Genomic DNA, 26,248 nt, shown 5'->3' with positions numbered 1-26,248 from the left:
CTGACCATCCATCATAGAACCCTCTCCACCAGCGCATTCGTCGATGCGCCAATCAGTTTCAATAAACTGGTCGCGAGACTTTTTGAAGGTTATTGCATGCCATGTAGTTCCCATAATCATCCACTTCGGTTTATTCCTGATATACAGTTTTGACTACACAATAACCCCGTCTACCTTCTCGGCAGTTTCTCTGGTCTTTTTTGTATTTGTCTTTGGTTACACGGTACGTGTACCAGCTCATCGCCATGATCGAGGAGATAATTTTTTTGCTAGATCTTGTTCGCTGTCCTACTTATATTGACATATAAGCTCATTTTCAAGCAGCTGTTCTGCGGAGAATTCAGATTGACTGCGGTATACGACATATTGAACGCCATGTATGGATCTGGCGCCGCACTAGCTGCTCTTTGGAACCAACGAAAGACAGCCACAGTATGCCCAGAAGCGACTGTCATTCTATTCTACATCATAGTCATCACTTTTCTGGAATCTCATGCTCTTCTGGTCCTGGTACCTCTGTCGACTAACAGGGTCCACACCTTTGTAGCACCTGCACTATCGACATGGGCAGATGCCACCGTGAACACCCAGAACTGGGACTGGCCAACCATACTATCTTTGGCATCGAAATTTGGGCAATTATCTCCGATAGCTGCAGGGCTTTATCATAGTCTTCTCTATGACATTATATCCCCTGGTGCGACAGGAAACGGAACTGTGACCGCAACAGAAGTGAGCGTCACATGCTTCCTTGCACAAAATTTATCGTACGGGAGAAGTGTCGCAAACGAGCCATTGATTTATACCAACGCAACAGCAACCCTTGCTTTGGATGCTATTCCATGTAAGCTCATCGTTGACCGAGTTGCAACCGACTAATCTCTATCAGGGAAAGACCAAGTGTTATATCTTGACAGCCCGTTGATTGAGGTGAGCATGTTCGAACGTGTTTTGATGTATGTATTGAGGGTTCCAGGGCTGGCTCAATTTCCTGTTGACAACTGGGACTGCTGAAAATCCCGCGATTAACGAAACAACAGTACAAGGAACCTGGTATTACGAAAATGACGGTACGCACACTTGTCGGATAGCTAGCCAGTGGCTGACCTTGCAACAAAGTTGCTGAAAATAGCACGCGGAGCGCTATTGATTTGCAATTTGCAATGTGCAACGTATCACTACTTGGCCGAAATGTTATTGTGGATGCACAATCAAATCATTTACTGGTTGTCCCAGAAATGACTGTATCCTCTCCGCAATGGACAACTATACCAGCATTCACATCCTTTGCTCCCGAGAAGATGGTCGATGGTGGTGTGGTACGTTTTCTGGATACACATGCATTCCACGGTTGATGTTAGCAATATCTACCAAGATTACAATGCCATTCAATACGCAAAAATATTCTTACACGGGTATGAGAACCTGTTTCGACAAGGTTGACCATTACCCGTGTAACAGAAATACGTCAGTAGGAGAACTGTGCGCACATCCCCTTATTTTTAAGTATATGAATTGCTTATTTACTCTCTACAGACTACTCATGCAGTTGATCGGCATGCCCTTTAGTAGTATCATCCCCGATGTTCCCATCAATATCATGCAAGACCCGGGTGGAACCCAGCATCTCAATACAACACCATCATTCACGATTTCAAAACATCAGATGGAGGTGGCGTTGTCAAGACTATATGCAACGGTTATCTGGATAGGTCAGTATTTTCCTTCGCATGCCACGGGATGAAGACAGTGTCAATATTATACAACAGCTGGGGAGTTGGGTGATTCCGGAGGGGGTTTTCAACGGGCCAACGCTGAAGCAGAGGTAACACATTTTGTATTGGAAACACATCTTGAAGTACGTTGCTCGCTTTATCCTGCACTGCCACTATGGAGACGCTGATTAAAAAATCTATACACTAGCTTGACTATACTTCGGTAGGAGACTCTATATTCCACTTGCAATCTCAGAACTAAGAATAAAACAGAATCTCATCTCTTTACTCACCTCTTGCGGTCTTCTTGTGCTCGTTATTCGTATTGCTGCAAGAGGGATAGGACCAAGTGTAGAGTTTGACACCCTGTCTTTCATGTGGCTGGCAAATCGTTCACAGGATCTTACGGCCCAGTTCGCCAAAATTTTACACCCTAATGATCAGGTGCTCCGCAGGGCCGGAATGTTTCGAGTTGGAGTTCAAGATTCTGGTCAAGTTTTTGCGATAGATGATCTCCCAACAATAGCAGGTGCAGACTCCGCATCCGCGGAGACAGACACGAAACCAGGTGTATTTAAATGAACATGGCATCAGATTTGCGGTTACGCGAGCGCTTGCTGGCACGGAGTGAGCTCACAGATATTTTTCATCCTCAAATACGATCCCCTGGGGAGCTATGAAGGTGCCACTTTAGAATTCGTGTCCTTCATTTTATCAACCCATTGATTCATGATTTCAGAGACGGAGATACGCCGCCCTAAACATTTTGTGCAATACGGACTTTGCATGAGCTTACATACCCTCTTTGCTGTCCTGAATATACTGTTCCTTGTCGCAATCAACCACCACGACAAACAAAACCAAAACATTATGGTCTCAGCCACATCTCATCTTAAAATGTGGGAGGTTGGCATTCGCCAGGGTATACAGGGATACTACACTGTAAGCTGCAGCAGATTTGTCAAACTGTATACTGACAATACTCTGTAGGTGTCGCTCGCCACCCTCGTTTTCTTTGCTCAATCTGTCACCCTTTCCCATGATCTAGCACGCTTCCAGCCTCTTTCTTCATTGCATGACATCAGGGATTCCTGGCGCAACTGTGCTACGGCTTACTCATCCTTCAAGCGTTATACTCAATTCTCATACCCTGTTTTTACGTCTCCTGGCCTAAGGATCTTGGGCGTATTTGTCTACCTTTTTTCCATCTTAATAATTTCTCTCCTGCGACCATTCATTGTTTCGCCTTCAACTTACACATTCATCACCAATGGTTCATCATCTACACAACTCGCATGGCCAGATCCGACAAGAAACATCAGCGCTCTGGATTGGAATATGATAACTTCGGCGGCCTTGCCTTCAAATTCGACCAAGGAGGTAGTAACCACAGGGCTATCAGGAGGCTTATTGTATGATAAGTTATACCCAAACTCCGGATTCGGAGCTGCGGTTGTGAATGTAACGCTCGTAGATGCCAACTGCTCCTTGTTGCCAAGTTCGGTTTGGTCCAATGCTGATGGCTCTCCCAAAGACTTCATCGGTGCGATCCCTTGTAAGTTTGTTGATTGTTTGATGTCGCAGCTTCTAACCCCAGGTGTGCAGGGTCAGATCAGATTTTATATCGGGACGTTATGACTGCCAAGGTAGATTAACTTGAATTTTGTTATTGTGTGGGTCGTTGACGGACCTCGTAGAATTATCTTACTTTTCTTGTTACGACGGCGATGGCTGAAAGTGGAGCAGTGCTAGAGAACGCTTCAGTGTCTATGCCATGGACAACATATGACAGCAATGGTAATCACGATTCCCCTGGGGTACACCGTCATTGATCATCTTGTTTTGATTTTACTAGGGGATTTAGTATCCAGCGCGCAAGTGGTGGGATACATGGTCGCATGTCACATGTCTCTTGAGAAGCGCGTGGCTACTGTCGACGTTCAATCCAATTTGCTTCTGGATACTGCGTATAATCCGGTTTCTTCGGATAAGCAATGGACGATCTTTCCAGGGAATTCTCCCTTCACAGGTCAAAGCTTGGATTGGGTGCGTGGAACCAGCGTTCATACCCTGCTGCCTTCATTGTAGTGACCTGGCTTGTAGATCAAAGCGCCTTTCGTCGCCAAGCCGTTCGAAGGAACACCAGTGGAAGCAATATACTGGAACAACACCATTTTACCCGGGTCATGTGCAGGGAGCGGCAATGCTAGCGCGTGCGGATATGTACCCGAAAGGTCAGTTCGATATCTGTGAATATTACAATGAGCGTGAGATTTAGGATTTGTGACATTTGCTAGACTGCTTATGGGTTTTCTGAACATGACCCAGGAGCAGATGATTCCTACAAAATTCGACAATAGCACGCCCACCTTCAATTTGTCTCCACTCGAACTAGAAGGGGCTTTGTCCCAGTACTTTGGGATGATGATCTGGACGGGTAAGTTCTATATAATTTTTTTGCGACCCAGGAAAGCCGATTGTGGGCTTTCTCTAGCTGCACAGCTTGGTGGATATAGGGGAGGGTTTGACGGGGCAACCGGACGGGCTGAAATCAACCAAAATGCAATGAAGTTAATGGTGCATGTGAGTTCATCCTCCACCTTGAACCCGTTCGGTTTGATAGCCTTTATTTCAGGTTTCTCGAGTCCCATTGTTGGTGGCGACTGTGGCCTCGTTCGTTGCTCTGGTTTCGGTCTTTGCGTTGGCTGGGGTTGCTCCCAGTGACAAGAGTTTCGTCGAAGGCTTCGGATTCCTACATACAATTTGGCTCATGACACGCCTACCGAAAACTTCCAAAGTCTTTGCCTCAATTCCGTACGACAAATGCCAGAATCTACATGAACTTGGAAAGCACATTAAGGTTCAACTGGCGGACAATGCCGTGGAGGTTATTGATGAAGACAAAATATCTAAGATGCTGACGGCGAATGAACCCAGGTAAGGACTTGTAGTGCTCAGACTCAAATTTACTCACTCGATACGGTGTAGGGGGAATGAGAAAAGGGATGAAGACACTGATGAGTCTGTGCTGCTGATACCAGCAAGCGCTCAATAGGACGGAGCCACAAACGATGAAGAAGACCTGCTGGGGGAGCACAGGTAAGGAATTATATGTACTGCCCGATATCGGATCCGCTCACTTGACATCGTGTAGTGGTAATGAGCAAGTCTGCGACTTTGAGAGAGGAGACGAAGACGCTGAGGAGTCAGTGATGCTGATATTGATATGGAGTAGTAGGAACTTTTAGGCTGCATAGCGTTATCCCTGCTTGATTTTGTGCTTTGTACTTGAGATGCTTTTGGCTTGTTGTACTAGTGTACTATATCCTAGTAGGTGACTCTACTTACTATGTTTCTATATTATTTCGGCGACAATCAACGTATACTCCGAGTTGAAAGCGCTTCGAAAACGAACTCTGAGAAACATAATACTAGTGTTCGCACCGGGACTCGCATGTACAACTTGAAGTTTGTTTAGACTTTAGAACAGCCCTCCAGAAATAACTTATTACTAGAGATGATGCCACCTTCTCGTCTACCACCAATGGATTCTTTTCAATTCCCTTCTCAGCTGCAGCCAATTCGCTAGAACATCCTTTCAACGTCAGTATAGATGCGTTGAGCTACCTCGACGCTGTCAACAAGCTGTCAAGGTACAATTACATGACCATTTCAAATTCATTTCAAATTCATTCCTCATCTTTTTAGCTATCTAGCATCGATACACCACCCCTTCCTTGCTGTTCCTACCCGTCGGCTATCGCATTGAGTGCTCCTCTGACCCCAACACTCCTCTTTTATCACCCCTACCAGCACAATGCTCCAGTCCACCAGTGACGACCCTTGGCATACTGCTCCAACTGTTGTGTCATGTACGGCGTGAGTTCTCGACAGCTCTTCTATAAAACCAGCCGTCCAGTACGTCCAGAAGATTCAACAATGCACTGCAAGGACCCCACATACCGTCGCTTTCTCGAAATTCTCGACATTACGGTACCATGACACAACCAACACCGTCGACGAAGTGAACCTGCTGCTTCTGCATTCCAACTAAAACCTAATGCATGTTTTACAGCACTTGTGTCAGCTGAAATTGCTGATCTTTTCAAGGATGATCCTGGTTTGCGCTCCGACTTTAGGATCTTCATGCTTGAGAAAAGCCAAGGTATTTTCGATGAAGCCGAAGAAAGTTATCTTCCAGCCCCAACAGGACGCCGCACTCGCCCAAATACGTCACTCGATGGCAAGCCTCTTCTCTGTCGCACAGATCCCCAGCCACCCCTCGAGTCCACTGTCCCTCAAAAACGCAAGTGCAAAGTCAATAAGCGGGACACCGCATCCGCAACACCCAAAGCTCCCTCCAAGGTGACTGCTTGACTCCCAAAAGACAGACGATTCACTGGCCTATCCAAGCTTAAACAGCTACCCCTCCCTCCTTCGCTCCTTCCACCAGACGACGCACACTTCTTCGACCGGGTCAAGTGTGCGCTGGCGAACCGGGCAACCTACAATAGTTTCTCAACCTTGTAAATGTTTTCACTCAGAAGCTTATCGATACGGCACGGCTCGTCCATGAAGAAATTTTCTTGGAGGTGCGGAGTTGATGCGACAGTTTAGGGAGATTCTTGGTTGTGATGATGGGCGGGAGAGGGAGCGGTGGGTGTTGGAGGAGAGTCAGCGACGTCCTTCCTTCGCAAGTGCGTACCCATTTTCTGCAACTCTACTTTGCCCATATAAATGGAGACACATTGACTCTTCTTTTGCTAGGAACGTATCTGCATCAGCTACTGCTACTACCCCAGCAGTGCTTGCGTGTAGTGCGCTCGACATGAAAGTATGCGTCCGGACTTACTGGTTGTTTTTCGTTTCGGGTACCAAGGACTTTTTGTGGCTGATACACAGCAGGAAACTGGATCCCAGTGCTCCATCGACATCTTACCTTGACGTTGGTACACTTACATTCAACTACCTTCTTGTCCTTGCTAACCGGGCTACACAGGTCGATGCTGCAACGCCTAGAACAAGGGGGTAATGATGGGCTTACCGACAAAGGGAAGACATACGATCCATACGGTAACTTTTTTCAGGTGAACCACGTACTGTGTTGTACAAGACACATGTAACTTAACCCTGGTGTCTGATTATATATTAATTGACATGCTCGTTCGTGTGTCCGCACGCATACTTTCGTCTCCCTTCTGCAGGATCGGGACTCGGGATATGCAAACACCGTGATAATCAGGAGACTAATAAAATGTTTCTTTCGCGATAACTATTGACTGAACCTGGAAAGAAGCATGTCGCGGGCTACAGTCCCCAACTCCTTAACATCATCGCTGCACTTTAATCCTCCCCGCTCTACTTCTCTGGAAACACGATCCACATCTTCGATTAGCCGCTCAAGATCAAATTTCGATGCAATCTGCATATACTTCTTTGTGGCTCCCATGAGGATGGGAAGAAACTCGTCCGCGTCCTTGAGTTGTATCGTAAAGAAGGGATAGATTACCGTCCATGTATGTCCTATCATGTCCCACCACTGCTGCTCTGTGATAGACTCGAGCGGTATAACCGACACATGTTCGGGTGCGGTTTGGAGGAGGAGACTAAGCATATCGGGGATATTGTAACTGGTAGATAATTGGCAGCACTCTGCAATTATGCTGGCGCACCGATCTATATGGTGATCCCTGATCAGATGCGGGTGCCAGATGGAATTCCTTGCGAGGGATAAAACCAGTCTGAGATAGCACAAGTCGCGCTCATTGTTGAATAAGCAGTCAGGACCATCATCAGGTGTTGCGCCCGGTTGCGGACAAACCGCGGACATGATAGCAGGAGAGACTCTGTTCAAAACCGTGTCTGCATCATCGACAAAATCAATTGAGGTCAAAATTTCTCGGGAACTGTGAGCAGCGCGAAGGGCAGCGTGACGTAAACGGTCGGGCATGCTGCTGTCCATACAGGCAATGAGCCTCTCGATGAACAGATGTTGTTTAGCGGAGCTGCAGCTCACGCTCATACTGCTCATGAGTACAAGGATGTCACACGCCGTATCGTGGTCGTTGGAATGAACGGCGTCGAGGTAGTCCACTAGCCAGTCGAAGTCTTCTGGAGAGTGGGAATTGCCTCTCAACGGAACATCACAATCCCACACCCATTCAGGTTCATCTAGGTCCGACATATGAACGAAGGCGACGTCGAACCTGAAGTGCTGTACCCTTCGCAGTGCCGCCATTGGATCCGCATCACTGTGTTCGGATGACCTCGCCCGTGAGTACATCTTCCTGCACAAGTCCAGGTTCCACGTCACCAGCAATGAAGGCGGCTCACGTTGGCCGAGCTCGAGCATGCGACAGATGACATCGGTGAGGTTCCATACTCGGTGTCGAACTCTGATACTATCTCCATCGAGATCGCCCCACAGAGTTATCTGGAACTGCTCCCAAAGAGACTGGGCAAGTCGTTGTAGAGCAGAACTACACAATTTCTTCGTTAGACATAGCAGATGAACCACTAAATGAGTCAAACAGCACCTTTTATCAATCCGAACTATGTCCTTCTTGTCAAACTGAACGCCGATCATAACACAAGCGAGAAGAGTGCAGTTGGCCAAGATTTGAGTTGATGGAGAGGACGGAGGGGATAGCAGTCTTGATATTACTGCAATGGCGAGTTTTTCTACCTCTTCGTTCACTCGTCCAGCAACAAAGTGGTAAGGAAGAATGTGTGAAAGCCACTCGGGGGCAGAGTCGGCAAATTCGATTAGGCGCAGGTGTGGTTCCATCCAGAAAATCTCGTCATCCTTGCGCGAAAGTCTAGCAGTCAGGGTAAGCACATTGTATTGAGCTTTGCACTTCTCAGACATCCATAAAAACAGTCTAAAGTCTGTCCACCGAGAGCGTGATATCCCATTGTCAAGAAAGCCATCGCCAGTATATGCCTGGAGAGCATGTCCGCAATACAGATGACTCAGAGCCATCATACACAGTGACGCCTTCTCCTCCAACGACGGGACAATGCGCGACTGCGCATCCACACAGCTTTCATAAATATCATACAGCTGATGCAACATGTCTGAGACGTCAAGATCCAGGGGCCATTCGACATGCGGAACTAGGCTAGCAGCAGTGAAAAATACTTCAGGATCTGTAGATGTCTCGAGCAGCCACTTGATGCTAGGTGCTTCGAGACCGCTGATGGGTATGTCTCGGAGTTCAAGGTCAAGGTGAGATTGATCCTTGGCTAAAATGACCAGGTTCCGGTAAGGCGATTGTGCTTCAGAGTCCTCGACCTGTGTCGGAGAGTGCACAACCAAAGAACGCAGCCAGAGTACAAAGATATAAAGCGCGCCGTATAATAGCTGAAGACGGCACCATGCGAATGAGTAGACCGCACGCGCAGCGACTGAGGAATGAAATGAGCGCTGGATGTCCCATGCAATAATGGCTAGGAACGTCACCTCCCGGTACTTCACGCCACGCCAATGTCCTCAGCCGCTGGAAATACCTCAAGGCTGGTTTGACCATTGGGCGTAAAGCTCCTGCATGTTAATTCAGGAAATGACCACCATACTTGACAAAGAGCTTACTTTCGAACAACATGCGCAATATTGTTGATATCGGGGTCTGAAATGGACAGGAGGGAGATAGCAAAGCTGCCATCAAAGTCAGGGAATAGAACAAAAATCCGAAGACCGTGGTTGCAATGATAACCCATGCGATGCTGTGCTGCTCGTACCACATATTGGCGCTCAGGGCGATCCCAAAGAGAAGGAGGGAGAGCTGAAGTAAGACGGGAAATGATTGCAGGACAGCATCAAAATGCCATGTGATGATGCCGTCGAACTTCTCTTGTCTGCGCTTCCCTCGTTCCTCTGGTGACCCGCGACCATATCGGCTTGCCTTGTAGTATCCGAGCGACTGCTTTCCTAGCACGGCACCGAATGCAGCGAGCAAGCTCATGCACAAGCTTGCATATGCGATCGCTTGGATCCTTACAGTCGACGTGGGCGGCGACCACGCAGATGGTGGTGCTGCGGGTTCTACACCCGCTGCAGCAATGTTGCCGAGCCCGATTTGCATGAGCTGCGTGAGAAGGGCATTTGTGGTGTCGCTGGGGTCGTAACTGAGGCTAGACTCCATTGCTACGATAAAAGACGTGCTAACAGCGGAGAAAAGACCAGACTGATCGAACATCAATAATAATAAAATGAGCATGCGATTCAGAAACATACGAAGATCAAAACAATGTCCATATCAGTGGAGTATCGCTCAAGAAAGTCGCCGTCGTGTTCCTCCGCGACTTTTCTGTATACTGTCCAAAAACGAGAGCGGACGTCCTTGCCAGCCTTGGAGGCAATGTTCGAATCCTGGAGAACATCCAATACTTGATTCATGATGTTCTTTCTGCAGGTATGTCGTCAATGCGGATCAATTAGTCTATTTATTTTCGCTTACAAGTCACTTAGATCTGACTGTTGGACTACAACACCTGCTGCCTCGCTGAGATAATCCGTGAGATTGATTGAAAATGAGCGCTGAGTGGAACTTACGGAGGTAAGTCATTGGGCAAATCATTGAAAGCACCGTTCTGGTGAGGTTTTGATGGCTGGGAACAGTGGGAAGGTGCGTTCGAGCTGTAGTTCTGATCAGTGAGACGCAGAAGCATCAAGACGAAAACACTCACATCCCTGATGGCAGCTTCACTATTGAAGGTCCACTCATTTCTTTCTCGCTATCTTGCTGTCAACGGAGGTATAGAATGCAGGAAGGTACAACTTACCTCCCAGTAAGTTCTACGATATGATTTTCAGGCGGAGGCTGCTCGTCTGACATAGGAAAGATGAACCTATTTGCTCCACGACAAAGGGAGTGAAAGAAAGATAAGAAGTGTCTGAGATGAGTAGACAGAGATAAGTCGTGATGGCATAACGTTGTTCAGCCAGTCCGGGCCGCTGCCAGATCTGCATAAGGCTGTGGGCGCTCGTGAGCACTCCCTGGACTTCGGAGTCCTCGTGTGGTTTGTCGCAATGATCGCTGAGCATGTGGCGCCCCGTTACAACTCAATATTCAGAGCTGAGGCTAGCAACGAGTTGGTTCATAGAAGATAGTAATGATAGTAGACGACGTAGATGGATTGGCCGCCTACTATAATTTTATGTAATATCATTAAACCGTGTGCCATGCATCGGAAGCAAATATTGTGATCGAGAAATTTAATTTCTCGACCTCCTCCTGACTCCAGAAATCATTATCAATGCTCCCTCCATCACGTCCAGCTTCTCGTCTGCCACCAATGAGTTCTTTTCTCCCTTCTCAGCCAATTTGCTAGAGCGTTCTTTCAACGTCACAGACGGCATTGAGGCTACCTCGATGCTGTCAAAGTACAGTTCCATGACCAGCCACATGTTTACAACCACTTCCTGAAGAGTGGACTGTGCGTTTTCATTTGCATTGTAAATTCGTTCCTCACCATGCTAGCATCAATCACACCCCAGGCGTCATAACACGCGTCTCCAACTCTTTCCATGGCCACCCTTTCCATATTCAGGGATTCAACACTTTCCTCCCCGTTGGCTATCGCATCGAGTGCTCCTTTGACCCCAAAAATTCCTTTTATCACAGTCACCACCCCTACCAGTACAATGCTCCAGTCCACCCGTCACGACCCTCGGCATACTACCCCAACTGTTGTCCCACCTTCTGTCTTGGATCCTGAACCCAACCCAAATATGTACGGTATGAGTCTCGACTCTCGACGGCTCCTCTATAGAGCCAACCGTCCAGAAGATCCAACAATGCTGCGACGACGCCACATACCGCTTTCTAGAAATTCTCAACAAGTACTATTACGCCACCGACGCCGTCGTCAAAGTGAGCCTGCTCCTTCTGCATTCCAACTAAGTTGTAACGCCTGTTTCACCGCACTTGTGTAAGCTGAAATAGCTCGTCTTTTCAAGGATGATCCCGACTTGCACGCCGACTTTCAGATTTTTATGCCTGAGAAGAGCCAGGGTCTTTTTGACGAAGCCGAAAAAAACTATCTTCCAGCCCCAACAGGACGTCGCAGTCGCTCAAATACGCCAATCGATGGCAAGCCTCTTTGCCGTCGCACTGATCCCCATCCACCCCTTAAGGCTACTATCCCTCAAAAAAGCAAACGCGAAGTGAACGAGTGGGACACCATCTCCACATCACCCAAAGCTCCTTCCAAAGCGACTACTTGACTCCCAAATACAGATAACTCACTGACCTATCCAAGCTCAAACAACTACCCCTCCCTCCTTCCCTCCTGCTACCAGACGACGCACTTCCTCGACTACGTCAAGCACATGCTGGGGAACCGAGAAATCTACAACGAGTTTTTCAAGCTCGTCAATCTCTTCACCTAGGAGCTTATCGATACTGCACGCCTCGTCCGCGAAGCACGGAATATCCTTGGAGATGTGGAGTTGATGCGCCAGATTAGGGAGATTCTTGGTTGGCGAGGGAGGGAGCGGTGGGGTTGAAGGAGATTCAGCGACGTCCGTTTCTTCGCAAGTGCGTAACCATTTTTCTGCAACTCTCCTCTCCCCATATAAAAGGAGACACACTGACTGTTCTTCCACCAGGAACGTACCTGCACCAGCCACTGCTAGTACTCCAGCGGTGCTTGCGCATAGTGCGCTCGAAATGAAAGTGTGCGTCTGGACTTACCGTTTGTTTTTCGTTTCGGGTACCAAGGACTTTTTGAAGTGGATATACAGCAGGAAACTGGACCCCATCGAAATCTTACCTTATTGGTACGCTTACATCAAACTGCCTTGTTATCCTTGCTAACAGGCCTACCACAGGTCGGTGTTGTATAGCCTAGAACAAGGGGGTGATGGGCTCACCGACAAGGGGCAAGACGTATGATCCATACGGTAATTATTTTTTCCAGGTAAACTACGTGCTATGTTGTACAAGACACATGTAACTTACATAACCCTGGTGTCTGATTATATTAATTGACATGGTTTTTCGTACGACCGTACCCATATTTTCGTCTTCCTTCTGCAGAATCCGGACCTGGGATATGCAAACACCGTGATAATGAGGAGACTAATAAAATGTTTCTCGGCGAATAACTATTGACTGAACTTCTGAGCAAGCATGTCGCGGACTACAGTCACCAACCCCTTCACATCATCAATGCACTCTAACGCTCGCTCCTCTGCTATGCTGGAAACACGATCCACATCTTCCGAAAGCCGCTGAAGATCAGGTGTATAAGCGATGTGCATATACTTCTTTGTGCCTTCCACGAGGACAGGAAGCAACTCCTCCGCGTCCTTGACCTCTCCATACCGGTAGATCTCCGTCCATGCACGTCTGATCATACCCCACCACTGCTCCTCTGTGATAGACTCGAGCAATAACATCGGTACCTGTTCAGGTGTGGTTCGGAGGAGGACACCAACTATGTTGTAGATCTGGCGTCTGGGGGATAATTGGCAGCACTCTGCAATTATGCTAGTGCACCGATCTATATGGTGATCCGCAAACAAATGCGGGTGCCAGATGGGATTCCTCACGAGGGCAAAGACTAGTCTGAGATAGAACAAGTCGCGCTCATCGTTGAATAAGCAGTCAGGACCATCATCAGGTGTTGCGCCCGGTCGCGGACAAACCGCGGACATGATAGCAGGAGAGAATTTGGTCAAAACAGTGTCTGCGTCATCATCAACAGCATCGATCGAGGTCAAAATTTCCCGGAAATGGTGAGCAGTGCGAAGGGCAAGGTGACGTAAACGGTAAGGCATGCTGCTGCCCATACAGGCAATGAGCGTCTCGATGAAAAGATGTTGTTTAGCGGGGCTGCGGTTCACGCTCATACTGCTCATCAGTACAAGGATGTCGCATGCCGTATCGTGGTCGTTGGAATGAACGGCGTTGAGGTAGTCCACTAGCCAGTCGAAGTTTTCTTCTTCTAGCGAGTGCGAACCATATCTCAACTGAACACGATGATACCACACCCCGACATGGCTGTCTAAGCTCCATCCGCCAGTCTCGAAAACGTCGAACCTGAAGCGCTGCACCCTTTGCCACGTTACCGTATCATTTTGTTCGGATGACCTCGCCCGAGAATAAATCTTCCAGTACAAGTCCAGGTTCCACATCACCTGCGATGAATCCGACTCAAGTAGGCGGAGCTGGAGAATGTGACAGATGACGTTCCGTACTCGGTGTAGAACTCCTATCCTGTCTAGAGAGCCCCACAGAATTATCTGGAACTGCTTTCGCAGAGCCCGCACGAGTTCATTTAGAGCAGAACTACACAATCTCTTCGTTAGACATAGCAGATGGACCACTATATGAGTCAAACAGCACCTTTTATCAATCCGAACCATGTCCTTCTTGTCAAACTGAACCCCGACCATAACACAAGCAAGAAGAGTGCAGTTGGCTATGATTCGAGTTGGCGGAGGGGACGAAGGGGATAGCAGTCTTGATATTACTTCTATGGCGAGTCTTTCTACATCTTCGTCCACTCGTCCAGCAACAAAGTGGTAAGGAAGAATGTGTGAAAGCCACTCGAGGGCAGAGTCGTCAAATTTGATTAGGGGCAGGTCATGATAGAAAATCTTGTCCGAAAGTCTGGCGGTCAGGGCAAGCACGTTGTCTTGAGCTTTGCACCTCTTAGACATCTGGTAAAACAGTTCAAAGTCTGTCCGCCGAGAGCGTGATATCTCATTGTCAAGAAAGCCATCGCCAGTATATGCCTGGAGAGCACGTCCGAAATACAGATGACTCAGAGCCATTGTACATAGTGACGCCTTCTCCTCCAACGACGGGACAATGCGCGACTGCACATCCACACAGCTTTCGTAAATATCATACAGCTGATGCAACATGTCTGAGACGTCAAGATCCAGGGGCCATTCGACCTGCGGTACCAGGCGAGCAGCGGCGAAAAATACTTCAGGATCTGTAGATGTCTCGAGCAGCCACTTGATGCTAGGTGCTTCGAGATCGTTGGTGGATATTAATCGGAGTTCAAGGTCAAGGTGAGATTGATCCTTGGCTATAACCAGGGTCTGGTCAGGCGATTGTGCTTCAGAGTCCTCGACCTGTGCCGGAGAGTGCACAACCAAAGAACGCAGCCGGAGCACAAAGCTATGAAGCACGCCGAATAATAGCTGAAGATGGCACCATGCGAATGAGCAGACCGCACGCACAGCGACTGAGGAATGAAATGAGCGCTGGATGTCCTATGCAATAATAGCTAGGAATGTCACCTTCCAGTACTTCATACGATAGCATCCAAATGACTCTGATGATCCAGAGCAGCATATGCAGCACATGCAGCACACCTAAATATAACATGAAATGATCAAAGTCTGTACATACGTAAGAACACTTAACTCACTGTGCACAGACGTCATCAGCCGCTGGAAATACCTCAAGGCTGGTTTGACTATCGGGCGTAAAGTTCCTGTATGTTCATTTAGATTGATAATGACCACCATAGTTCACAACGAGCTTACTGTCAACGTGCAATATGCACAATATTGTTGATATCGGGGTCTGAAATGGACAGGAGGGAGATACCAAAGCTGCCATCAAAGTGAGGGAATAGAACAAAAATCCGAAGACCGTGGTTGCAATGATAACCCAGGCAATGCTGTGCTGCTCGTACCACATATTGGCGCTCAGGGCGATCCCAAAGAGAAGGAGGGAGAGCTGAAGTAAGACGGGAAATGATTGCAAGACAGCATCAAAATACCATGTGATGATGCCGTCGAACTTCTCTTGTCTGCGCTTCCCTCGTTCCTCTGGCGACCCGCGACCATATCGGCTTGCCTTGTAGTATCCGAGCCACTGCTTTCCTAGCACGGCCCCGAATGCAGCGAGCAAGCTCATGCACAAGCTTGCGTATGCGATCCCTTGGATCCTTACAGTCGATGTGGGCGGCGACCACACAGATGGTGGTGCTGCGGGCTCTACACCCGCTGCAGCAAGGTTGCCGAGCCCGATTTGCACGAGCTGCGTGAGAAGGGCATTTGTGGTGTCGCTGGGGTCGTAACTGAGGCTAGACTCCATTGCTACGATAAAAGACGTGCTAACAGCGGAGAAGAGACCGGACTGATCGAACATCAATAATGATAAAATGAGCATGCAATTCGGAAACATACGAAGATCAGAACAATGTCCATATCAATGGTGTATCGCTCAAGGAAGTCGCTGTCGTGTTCCTCCGCGACTTTTCTGTATACTGTCCAAAAACGAGAGCGGAGGTCCTTTCCACTCTTGGAGGCAATGGTAGAATCCTGGAGAACATCCAATACTTGATTCATAATGTTCTTTCTGTAGGTATGTCGTCAATGCGAATCAATTGGTTTGTTTATTTTCGCTCACAAGTCACTTAGATCTGACTGTTGGACTACGACTCCTGCCGCCTCGCTGGGACAATCTGTGAGATTGTTTGACATGATCGCCGAGTAGAACTTACTGAGGTAAATCGTTGGGCGAATCATTGTTAGTATCGTTCTGGTGAGGTTTTGATGGCCGGGAAGGGGCATCCGAGCTGTAGGTCTGCATCAGGGAGACGCAGAAGCATCGAGACGAACACACTCACATCCCCGACGGCTGCTTCGCCGTTGAAGGACCACTCATGTCTTTCTCGCTGTCTTATTGTCAACAGAGGTATAGAATGAAGAAAGGCACAACTTACCCCCCAGTGAGTTCTACGATTTGACTTTCAGGTGGAGGCTGCTCGTCGCTATGTGGGGTTTCATCCTGACCGCCGTCGGCACCACTCGCTGTCGATGGTCTTCGGAAATTTATTGAAGTGTTTGATGCTCTTGACATGGGGGATATGTGCCTATTTACTCGACAACAAGGCTAGTGGGGTGAAAGAAAGAATCTGCATGAGGCTGAGGTGCGCTTGCTCAAGTACTGCCAGTGGACTTCGGAAATGAACAGCCTCGTGTGGTTTGCGTTCATGCTGATATCACTGGATTGAAAACCGGCGAGCGAGATGGGCGATATCTATTTGTGCTTTTAGTTATTTAGTTGAGACGAGAGTAAAATAGGCTACGCAGCCTGCCAGTGCACTCAAGCGGCCGGGGAGAAAAGCTGTGACACCTCGCTTCTCGATGGTGAGGTTTACGATGACAATCTACCGTACACAAAGCACATGTACGACAGTGCTAGGACACTGTGGGGACTATTAATGCAGACGGACAAAACTTTTTGCATGGAGAAAGAAGTCTTCTCTAAGCGCAGGGTTGCTGAATGCTAAACTTGGATCACCTCAGTATCGACAATCACTGCGGAAACGAGAAAATGCCTGTACCCTATCTGTACGTGGTTAGGCCGTCTGCCTGGACACGATCCGTACCTAGTAGTCTATCTGCACGCAAACCAGACGTGAGGAATTTGGACGTTGTAAATGTCAGACTTTGGAGAAAACCGGACAAACAGATAGAAGATATATGATGTAAACATACCCAAACCATACTCTAGATACGAGCACCCACCACCAAACCATACATGTCCAAGCAGCATTCTAAACCAGACACCAACCAGGGTACAGACATGTTCAAACGGTGTATCTAGACGTTGGGACAGTCCAAGAGTCAAATCACGCCAAAAAAATCGCTAAGTCCTTTCTTCTAGTTACTCCACATCATGCTCATGTTTGAAGATAACATCATATGCCTCAAATTACCTCTCAAGTACCCGGAAACGATACGTGCCACGTTTATTACAGACGTACCCGGCCCCTTGGTATGTTTTTATTCTACTTACTGTCAAAAATTTGGTGTCTCATGATGTTACTAGACACCATCATCGCGTCGATGTTTTGCATCAACTCGTTGAGCGTATTCTCGTGTTGGTGAGCATGTTCCTCAGTTGTTTGCTGGTTTGCGATAATGATTTGGACTCACACTCATCCTATTTTGCTACCTCTCGTCTCTACTAAAGGTACTTTCATACTCTTGCGCTCTTGTCTTCTGTGCGCTCATGGCCAGTTCAGATAATAGAAATGCCTGATGCTACCGCTACCGCTTCTACTATTCCTTCTTCCGCCTCTCCCGCCCTATTTGTCGCTAACAAAGCTACCCATGATGCAGCCGCATGCCAGGGCGCATCACGCAGTTCTCCAACGCAGCCAACAACCCCACAAACCAGTTTTATCGAGGGGCAGCGGGGTAGGAGGATCAGCCATAGATTTCGTTGTTGCTATCTGTATCCTATCTAGACTCAATTTATACTATATCCACACGCTATCCATACCTGAGGACATATACACTTGACTGCTATCCATACGCAATTTCGAGTATGGTTTGTTTGACGAGCTTAAATCTAGACGATAGATATCATAACTAACTGGAGTATGGTTAGGGTCCAAAAATCGCGTCAATCCATAAGCTTTTTGGACTTAGGCAGATGTACTTGCTCGTATCCAGTTTTGGTATGATTAGTTCTTCTATCTGTACTCTATCTAGATACAGGCATTTTCTCGTTTCCGCAGTGAATGTCTTCCAGATTTCTGCCAGGTATGCTGGTCACCCCGACGGCAACTTCATCGTCGAAGGCCCACTCATTTCCTTCTCGCTGTCTTGATGTCAACAGAGGTATAAAATCCAAAAAGTAGTACAACTTACCCCCAGGTGGGTCCTACCATATGATTTGAGGCGGGCATTTCTGCATGACATCATGCTGAGGGCGGCCGCGCTTCGCAAATGGTTAACGAACGTCTCGGCCTCACTGTACCACCGCTTTGGTTTCCAAATTAGGCAACATGATGTGCATTCAATTTCATTTTATTTTTACAAAGTGACCCAAACACTCAAGTCACCGTGCACCGGTGACCACCCCTACCGGAACAAGGCAAGTATCATAACACCATTGACGCCGTCAACGAAGTGAGCGCACTCCAACTCAGCCCTAATGCGTGTTTTTTTAGCGCGAAGTGTGAGCTGAAATTGCCCGCCTTTTCGAAATGATCCCGATTTGCGCTCCGACTCTAGGATTTTCATTGGGGATGGGCAACGCCCGTAAACAAAGTGTGACATTATGTAAGCACGATGCTACAGAACACGATGGCAAATATCAAGAATGTATCAAGAATATGACTAGCGCACGCCAATAACAACTCCACGCGCGAAGAAATTATAATATCAGCTGTATAATGTAACGTCGAACAACTTGGCAAGAAAATTAACCATCATTCATCCTCAGCTTCGTCCTCCCCATCCCCTAGTTCCAGCAAGTGGGATGTAACAGCATTGTTGTCAAGCGCTTGCGGCTGCGAAGACGTTGGATGTCCACCGGGGGTTGCCTCACCACTCAAATACCGTCCGACGGCCTCCAGCAGCACTTCCACCTTCTTCTGTTTCGTGGTTGGTATGTGTTTGGCTGCCGGTACTGCAGGGTCAAATCGACGATGCCAACGAATTTGCAGGTCGATCTCTGGGGTGCGAAGCTTTGTGATATCTTCAAGTGTGAGACGTGGGATGACCGCATCAAGTTTTGCTCCTGCAGCATCACGGCGTGCTCGTTTCTTGAAATCTTGCTCCCGGTGCTGCCGCACCACCTCTTTATCATACTCGACCTGCGCGAACCGCCGTTTACGCTCCTCGCCACTCTCGTCCCTTTCACGAGCCTTTTTGCGGAGTTTCTGGCGTGAACTAACGTCCAGAACATTTTCAATGTACGTGTTCGTTTGATTCTTCTTGTACATGAAACGAGAATTGAAATGTGATAATGACATGTGCGGGGCACGGCGGAGGGATGTGCGGATAGTACCAAGGGCACCCTCATTGTCATCATTGGTAGTTTTCATGTGAGCCATCTGTCGTTGGGAAGGGGATGACTTATCAATTGCTCCGCCAGCTGCGAACTCGGCAGAAAATCGAATCCACGTGTCGAGAGCCCCCTGGAAAAAGGCAACGAGGAGTTGAGGGAAGTGAGGATATGTTTTGCGATCCAGTGCAAGACGTTGAATAGCATAAAATGCTTCAGGCCGCTCGAAAGGCTTGCCGTCGAGTGTCAATGTCTCGTAAGTAGCGTCGGGTGCCAGAATTAGATTAATATCATTGACGATGTGATTAAGGTGCGAGATGACCTTCATGTGAATTGGTCCAAGGTCTAGGATGTTGGCTGTCGAGTTCCGAATTGTACGCAGGTACGGGTGGGTAATACATTGATTATATGTTGCCCAAGACATCATCTCCTGCTTGGTTTTGAGGCATGTGAATCCCCGGTAGACATTGTACTCGATATTGGTGGATGTGCGGCTTTCTTTTTTCAGGGGGACGAGTTCGAGGAATGTGAGGTAAAGTGTGTCGTTTACGAGATACTCACAAGCAGCATCACCGTGGCTATGATACCGTGTGTTGCTTGTGTCTGGCCATTGGATTCTGTAGCCAAGTTCAACCTCGAAATAATAGCGCAGTGAATCCTGTTGTCCCTTCTTGTCGTCTTTGTGCCGGAAGACTGCACCCGCAAGTTCCAGGACTTTTTGTGCACCTCCTGTCGAAACCTGGATAGCACGTTGTTTGGCAGTTGACGAGCCTGCAGAAGATGCTGCAACGTTGTCCTTGTTCATCAATAAAACCGGACCCTCGACACTATTGTCTATCCACCAGGCACGCATACGAGAATTTCCCCCTTTGGCAGCGTTAAGTTCTTTGTGCATGCAACAGCCAGCCCACACGAAGAAGTCGATGTCATCCTTTTCGGACTGTGGAAGTGAATCAAATTGCTCCTGTCCAAGTTGTGCGAGCAGGTTGTGATGCGCATTGGAGTAGCACCTCTGTTGTTCATCAACGCCAAGCCTATCCCACCCATCTATCCCACCCGCTTCATTTACGAGGGATTCTGTCATTTCCCAAAGGAGGTGTATGACATCATCTGGAGGTAAGGTGGCAAGGGCCCTCTCCCCTCGAACTTCTCGCTCACACGATCGTTTCCATTCAGTAAAGAGCCGAACGAGCTTTTTCTGATCTTCCGCATGATCGGTAAGCATCCCCTTCACTTTGGAAGGGAAGTCGCGGACATCCAGAGCGCCTGCTGTACCCCCAACGACATCATTGTAGGTGTCATACATGTCCTCGATACGTGACTTCCACCCCTGAAGCTGTGTTTCACTCTTGTGGTTCACCTCGTGCAGGATACCAGCGAACCGAGTTGCAGCATGACCATCTGGCAACGAGTAAGTGACGTGATGGCTCTGATAATTGATGTTTTTATGTGAGGTTGCATCTCCACTCAAAGTTACTCCTGTTTAGCAATTTTCAGATACAATTGTTCTCTCCGAATCATGGTAAGCCTCTATACCTTTTGCAATGTTCATCTCGTCAACAAGTTGAGCCTCGGCAGCCACTCCTCCCTCAGCCACTATTCGACGGATGCTGTGTCCACTAACAGAACCAGTGATCTCAACACCGAGTGCCTCCGCCACGGCATTAATGGTGGCATTAACACTCCGTATAGGTACATCTAGGGTGGCAACCATATTGCGCACCATGGCACGGGAAGTGTCTGTGAAGATGCCTTTCTCCTTTAGTGCGAAGGAGCTTGTAGTGGCCTCGGTGCTGTGAATGCGTGTCTTCTCGATGGCGTGATGCTTTGCTGCAGATGCACGTGCTGCACGCATAGTCAGTGCACGGTTCCGTTTCGTGAGTATCTCGTTACGACTCTTGAGGCAATTGACACGTTGTAGAGTGTCCGCGAGCTGCGCTTCGGCCACCTGAGCTCCTGCCACAATATCGGAGCTCGAAGCTTGCAGAGAGTGCAGCTGCTCCTGAAGACATGCAGCAGCATTGTCCTTTCGCGAGGCCCGCTTGCGCTCGCTGCGGTAACGCTTCTCGTATGTCTTGGTCTTCTCACGTTGTGTGTCGAGCTCAATTTGCAGGTGCGCCACGATTGCAGGACTTGGACTACTGTCCCTTGCACTGCAGATCTCGGCAGGAGGACTATTCTCCTTTTCGACAGTTGTTCTAGAGTTTAAGCGTGTAAGATGAGCCTTTTGTGTTGGAGAACGCCGTTTGACTGGGTTATAGCGGTCCCTTTTGACGTATCGGGGCCGCATTGGACAGTTAATCCTTTTCTTGACGCATCGAAACGCGTCGCGTCGCGTCATTTTGCGCTGAGTCAGCATGCTCATTACTGTGCTCAAAGATCGACTGGTTCCCAGCAATGCGACCCCTCGTGTCACTTGAAAAATCCGGTGAAATGTATTCTTTTTACTCCATCCTTGTATTCTATGAAAAAAAACTAAAAAAAACGGTGCACTTCATGCCATTGTAGTGAGTAATCCTCCCAAGGCCAGCACCATTTACACTTTTTTCTCATAGAATACCTAAGTCTCGTTAATTCACACATGTTTCTCCATACAAACTTTCTGTCAGATTGTTGTGGTAGTATAGTGTCAGTCGATCTTTTTATTGGACACTTGTTTCGACTCTATGCACTGCAAAGCAAATCACGGGCGGAGTTTAAAACTGACCGAGCGCTGCCCATCCCCATTTTCATGGCTGAGAAGAGCCAGGGTCTTTTCGACGAAGCCAAAGAAGGATAACTTCCAGCCCCAACAGGACGCGACTCGCACTCGGTCAAATACACCACTCGATGGCAAGCCTCTTCGCCGTCGCATCGATCTTCAACATCTCCTCAGGCTAGAGACCATCAAAAACGCAAACGCAAAGTGAACGAGCAGGACACCATCTCCGCAGCACCCAGAGCTCCCTCAAGGTGACTATTTGACTCTCAAACGACAGATGGCTCGCCGATCTATCCAAGCTCAAACAGCCGCCCTTCCCTCCTACCAACCACCAAACGATATACACTTCTTCAATCGCGTCAAGCGCACGTTGGGGAACCGAGAAACCTACAATGAGTTTCTCAAGCTCGTAAATCTTTTCCACATAGGAGCTTATCGATCCTGCACGCCTCGTCGCGAAGCACGCAATTTCCTTGGTGATGGGAAGTATCTTTAACAAGACTCGTTTGCCTCATTTTGCGGCATGAGGAGAAAAAAGTTTTTTGAAGTCTTAGTCAATTCTAAAATGGAACCCGAGCACCGCTAGCATATGGAAAGGGTTCAGAGTCCCATTTAGGACGGGTTTAGCGTTAACGGTGCGTGCTCGGGTCCCAAACGACATTTTAGAATTGAGCAACCCTCAGCTGCAGCGCTTACTACTTGAGGGGGGTCGGTTCTGTCAGTCCTAGATCCAAGTCCCTTTCATTCCCGAGCCTCTCCTTGACACGAGTACCACTCCGCCCATAGCGCTGAAACCTCACATAGTCCGCCAGGATTGCAGTCGCCCCGCAATATGGCCATGTTGGGTCTGCCAACGCAGTCTTGGTCAGACTGGCACCGGTGTGTTAGGTGTGTTCTTGCATCTTTGCCTCGAGGCAACCCGTCTGCCATCACTGTTTGGCGCTAGATTTCTAGACTGTGCCCTGACCTTGAGGCATGTGCACGTTTTCAATGATGTGGATTCAATGTCGATTACCATTCACGATTGTGAATTGCTTGTGGTATGTGCAACTACATGTATCAGACTAGTACGGACGTGTACTTTACTTCATACCATATGCCTCGTGTCCAAAAGCCATTCTGATGCTTGTATACATATTGTCCGGCCTAGGCATCCCTCGGTTCTGAGACTGACGATGGAGATCCGGTAGTTGCAATTGCGACTTTTTTCAGAATAACGTATTGTTTATTCCTTGACTTCCCAGTCATATCTACCTTCGGCACCATCTGGTCCCTCTCGTCATTCCCAGCGTCCCGACTTCCCATACATTCTCGTCTCGTCACTTATGGAACATTTGCAGCGCCCTTCGACACCGTCCGAGTCAGTCCGACAGCAACCAAGTACATTGTTGCGCTACAACAACGTCCGTCCAAAGCGCCGTTTTTTCGTGCGTTGCTCAAGACCAAAACCCGTAACAGTCTCTCCTGAAAGATCGACAAGGGTGAGCAGTGTAAGTATCAGGTCGTCCCTCATTTTGCTGTATGTATCATCCAATCTCCAGACGTACTGCTCCCTCTGAACATTAAAGCTCAGGTTGGTCGGTCATCGTCAGCGATAGCTCGGCCGCTCGATGCACGGCCTTCTCAAACACAGTCGGCAACACAACAACCTGCGCAGGAAGGACTGTTGGGGCAATTTGTGCTTCGCACTCAGTCCCTGGTGCATTCCACGTGCCACCTCGTCGTGCTGTCTCCGATGCTCAGTCTGACATCACTCTACCAATCGTTTGTTGTCACTTCGTCAGCTGTATATCTATCTACGTGCAACTGCTCATACTTTGCATTGGTCCTGGCCTGTTTCCGGATACGTGTTCCTAATACCTGACTGACCAAGGCGTATCAGTGGTTTATGAAGACATGGGCAGAGGAGTTCCCTTTTGATCTGGGTCCTGATACTGCAATGGTAAGTGTGAAGGATCAGACGCCTGCTCCCGTGAGAGTGGTTTATTGAGTTGGCGCTGGGTGCGACGCAAGCGCTGTGTGTTAATTATGGTTACCCTACCTTGCTATTGATTTTGTGAGCTACGCACGAGTGATTTCAAATAATTATAAACTATGGCGCTGGATCTGTTCAACTATTCTTACACACAACATGCACACATACACAAAGGATTTACATAACACAGAGTCGCGTACCGTTGCCGAGATGTATCAGGATGCTTTGGGATTAGCGTGACTTCCCGTTTTGGTAACACCGCACGACGACAAAATCGAGCTCGCTGTTGAGGACAGCGAGCTCAAATAGTTGCCCAATCCTTCACCCTTTTCACTGGTTCTTTTGAGGGAAAAAAAATCAACTGTAGCTAGTTAACTATGCTTACTTTTGGACAATACAACCCTCCTTCCCCACCTCCTCCTCCCCCCACCCTGACCGCTTTTCTGGTATTTTCTGGACTCTAATTGAATACTTCTGGCTTTGTAGAAGTTATAATATATTTATACAATGAATACATCATTAATTGAGCCCATAATAAGCCCCTCAGAGCGCCCAGTATAAATACATGACAGGAATGGGTGAATATTGTAAGTTTGGAAGATATATGGTCAAAATAGCATATTTAACTAGCTACAGTTGATTTTTTTTCCCCTCAAAAGAACCAGTGAAAAGGGTGAAGGATTGGGCAACTATTTGAGCTCGCTGTCCTCAACAGCGAGCTCGATTTTGTCGTCGTGCGGTGTTACCAAAACGGGAAGTCACGCTAATCCCAAAGCATCCTGATACATCTCGGCAACGGTACGCGACTCTGTGTTATGTAAATCCTTTGTGTATGTGTGCATATTGTGTGTAAGAATAGTTGAACAGATCCAGCGCCATAATAAACGACATTTGCAGTATTGAGTCAAGTAGTGCTGTATTATCACATATATACATGCATCACAACCAAGGGGTATTTTCTTTCCAGTAAGGTACAACCAAGTTGTCACCTCAGATTCGACGTTCAGTAATCAATGTCTTCCATATGTCCGCCAGGTATGTCTGGTCATATTACAATTCAGTGAGAGCGAGATGTTCGATGCACAAACGTACCTCATCGTTCGTGTCCCTCAGACTCGGCCTTTCCAGCATGGCCTGGGCGTATGTCATAAATTTGGCATACTTGGGCACTTTCAACTCTTCCCCAAGTTTGGTACCCTGCCCAACGGGGAATGCTCCGATGTCAGTTTCGTAGGTGATTTTCAACCTCGAAAGGAGCGGCCCAATGCACGCGTCGGCGATGGTATAACGATCTCCCACAGCGAACCCACCACTCTCGGACAAAAGCCCTTGAATCATTTCGACCCCATTCAGATACCCCTCATAGGAATCTGCGCGACCATACATCCATTCGTTACCTGGTTTATCAAAGTGACGGTCAACTGTGTCCATGAAGAACAGCACTTTAGCGCGCTCGACGGGGTCTTTTGGGAGTAGCCCCGACTCTGGGTAGAGCTCTGCGACAAATTGGAGAATCACGTTGGATTCTGCGAGTTTGAACGATAGTGGGGAAGGGTCACTGGGGTCGACATCTGGACCACCGTAGGTGATCGCGGGTACCTGATCACAACGATCAGAATGAGAATCAAACTGCGGAATCAGTGCGGACCTTGCCAATGGGGTTGACCTTGGAAGCGAACCATTCGGGTTTATTGAAGAGGTCAACTTGGTGAGCCTTGTACTTGATGTTCGCTTCCGCAAGCGCCAACTCAATCTACAAGCAACATCAATGGCGATCACCAGATCTTGAAGCACACACTGACTCTGTGGCTGTAAGGAGAAATCTGGATTATCACGAGTCCATTAGTGGAATTCTAGGAGGACGTAGTCATCACTTCACCTTATGTAAGTACAGAGTCAGTTGCTCAGGCATGTCGAGTTCGCTTGCGGGGTTTCTTTAACTGACTTGCCTGCACTTCAGCTTTTATAGCCAGTTAAATTTGGTCGTGTTTAGGACGCGTTCCTATCAAGGTTCCAAGACGCGTCCTTCCGCGTGACCCGCGTGGCCCTGACTTTTTGTAATCAACACAGCATGTCGCGG

General features: G+C 48.1%; 8 protein-coding genes across 8 annotated transcripts; 3 read left to right on the top strand and 5 right to left on the bottom strand.

Moving 5' to 3' along the window:
- Window positions 1–43: 43 nt before the first annotated feature.
- DEU56DRAFT_811094 (uncharacterized protein) lies at window positions 44–4,449 on the top strand (the record flags this gene model as incomplete). The annotated part of the gene is made up of 20 exons (XM_041353540.1): window positions 44–193; window positions 310–844; window positions 890–930; window positions 977–1,070; window positions 1,120–1,319; window positions 1,376–1,482; window positions 1,537–1,712; window positions 1,770–1,858; window positions 1,924–1,938; window positions 1,989–2,285; window positions 2,310–2,397; window positions 2,455–2,657; window positions 2,706–3,270; window positions 3,321–3,361; window positions 3,413–3,512; window positions 3,571–3,761; window positions 3,819–3,949; window positions 4,013–4,152; window positions 4,210–4,298; window positions 4,351–4,449. Coding segments are annotated over 20 exons (3,351 nt in total), but the record flags the coding sequence as incomplete, so codon positions are not given.
- Window positions 4,450–9,637: 5,188 nt separating this feature from the next.
- Window positions 9,638–10,059, bottom strand: DEU56DRAFT_694456 (uncharacterized protein; the record flags this gene model as incomplete). Its single annotated transcript, XM_041347198.1, has 2 exons — window positions 9,638–9,901; window positions 9,952–10,059. Coding segments are annotated over 2 exons (372 nt in total), but the record flags the coding sequence as incomplete, so codon positions are not given.
- Window positions 10,060–11,244: 1,185 nt separating this feature from the next.
- On the top strand, window positions 11,245–11,943 carry DEU56DRAFT_913938 (uncharacterized protein; the record flags this gene model as incomplete). The annotated part of the gene is made up of 2 exons (XM_041357577.1): window positions 11,245–11,590; window positions 11,654–11,943. The coding sequence occupies 2 exons, from the start codon at window positions 11,245–11,247 to the stop codon at window positions 11,941–11,943; spliced, it is 636 nt and encodes a 211-aa protein (XP_041207197.1).
- Window positions 11,944–12,825: 882 nt separating this feature from the next.
- Window positions 12,826–13,419, bottom strand: DEU56DRAFT_811085 (uncharacterized protein; the record flags this gene model as incomplete). Its single annotated transcript, XM_041353539.1, has 1 exon — window positions 12,826–13,419. A coding segment is annotated over one exon (594 nt), but the record flags the coding sequence as incomplete, so codon positions are not given.
- Window positions 13,420–15,175: 1,756 nt separating this feature from the next.
- On the bottom strand, window positions 15,176–16,762 carry DEU56DRAFT_419948 (uncharacterized protein). Its single transcript, XM_041346139.1, has 7 exons — window positions 16,413–16,762; window positions 16,317–16,364; window positions 16,191–16,265; window positions 16,097–16,141; window positions 15,874–16,045; window positions 15,465–15,823; window positions 15,176–15,389 (listed from the first exon to the last, which is right to left on the bottom strand). Exons 1-7 carry the CDS (start codon window positions 16,547–16,549, stop codon window positions 15,182–15,184), a joined length of 1,044 nt encoding a protein of 347 aa, XP_041207195.1. The 5' UTR covers window positions 16,550–16,762; the 3' UTR covers window positions 15,176–15,181.
- Window positions 16,763–18,914: 2,152 nt separating this feature from the next.
- On the bottom strand, window positions 18,915–21,347 carry DEU56DRAFT_739092 (uncharacterized protein; the record flags this gene model as incomplete). The annotated part of the gene is made up of 2 exons (XM_041348699.1): window positions 18,915–20,971; window positions 21,029–21,347. 2 exons carry the CDS (start codon window positions 21,345–21,347, stop codon window positions 18,915–18,917), a joined length of 2,376 nt encoding a protein of 791 aa, XP_041207194.1.
- Window positions 21,348–22,144: 797 nt separating this feature from the next.
- Window positions 22,145–24,495, top strand: DEU56DRAFT_902193 (uncharacterized protein). Its single transcript, XM_041356588.1, has 7 exons — window positions 22,145–22,679; window positions 22,780–22,828; window positions 22,998–23,072; window positions 23,344–23,620; window positions 23,735–23,892; window positions 24,067–24,135; window positions 24,343–24,495. The coding sequence occupies exons 1-7, from the start codon at window positions 22,471–22,473 to the stop codon at window positions 24,406–24,408; spliced, it is 903 nt and encodes a 300-aa protein (XP_041207193.1). The 5' UTR covers window positions 22,145–22,470; the 3' UTR covers window positions 24,409–24,495.
- Window positions 24,496–25,024: 529 nt separating this feature from the next.
- On the bottom strand, window positions 25,025–26,115 carry DEU56DRAFT_811066 (thioredoxin-like protein). Its single transcript, XM_041353538.1, has 5 exons — window positions 26,048–26,115; window positions 25,971–25,991; window positions 25,817–25,921; window positions 25,261–25,767; window positions 25,025–25,209 (listed from the first exon to the last, which is right to left on the bottom strand). Exons 1-5 carry the CDS (start codon window positions 26,078–26,080, stop codon window positions 25,159–25,161), a joined length of 717 nt encoding a protein of 238 aa, XP_041207192.1. The 5' UTR covers window positions 26,081–26,115; the 3' UTR covers window positions 25,025–25,158.
- Window positions 26,116–26,248: the final 133 nt, after the last annotated feature.

This window comes from Suillus clintonianus, assembly GCF_016758775.1.
Source record: "Suillus clintonianus strain FC179 chromosome Unknown DEU56scaffold_48, whole genome shotgun sequence".
NCBI classification, from domain to species: domain Eukaryota; kingdom Fungi; phylum Basidiomycota; class Agaricomycetes; order Boletales; family Suillaceae; genus Suillus; species Suillus clintonianus.
Note: the sequence above shows the minus strand (reverse complement) of the source record. Positions and strands in the feature narration are given on the sequence as shown.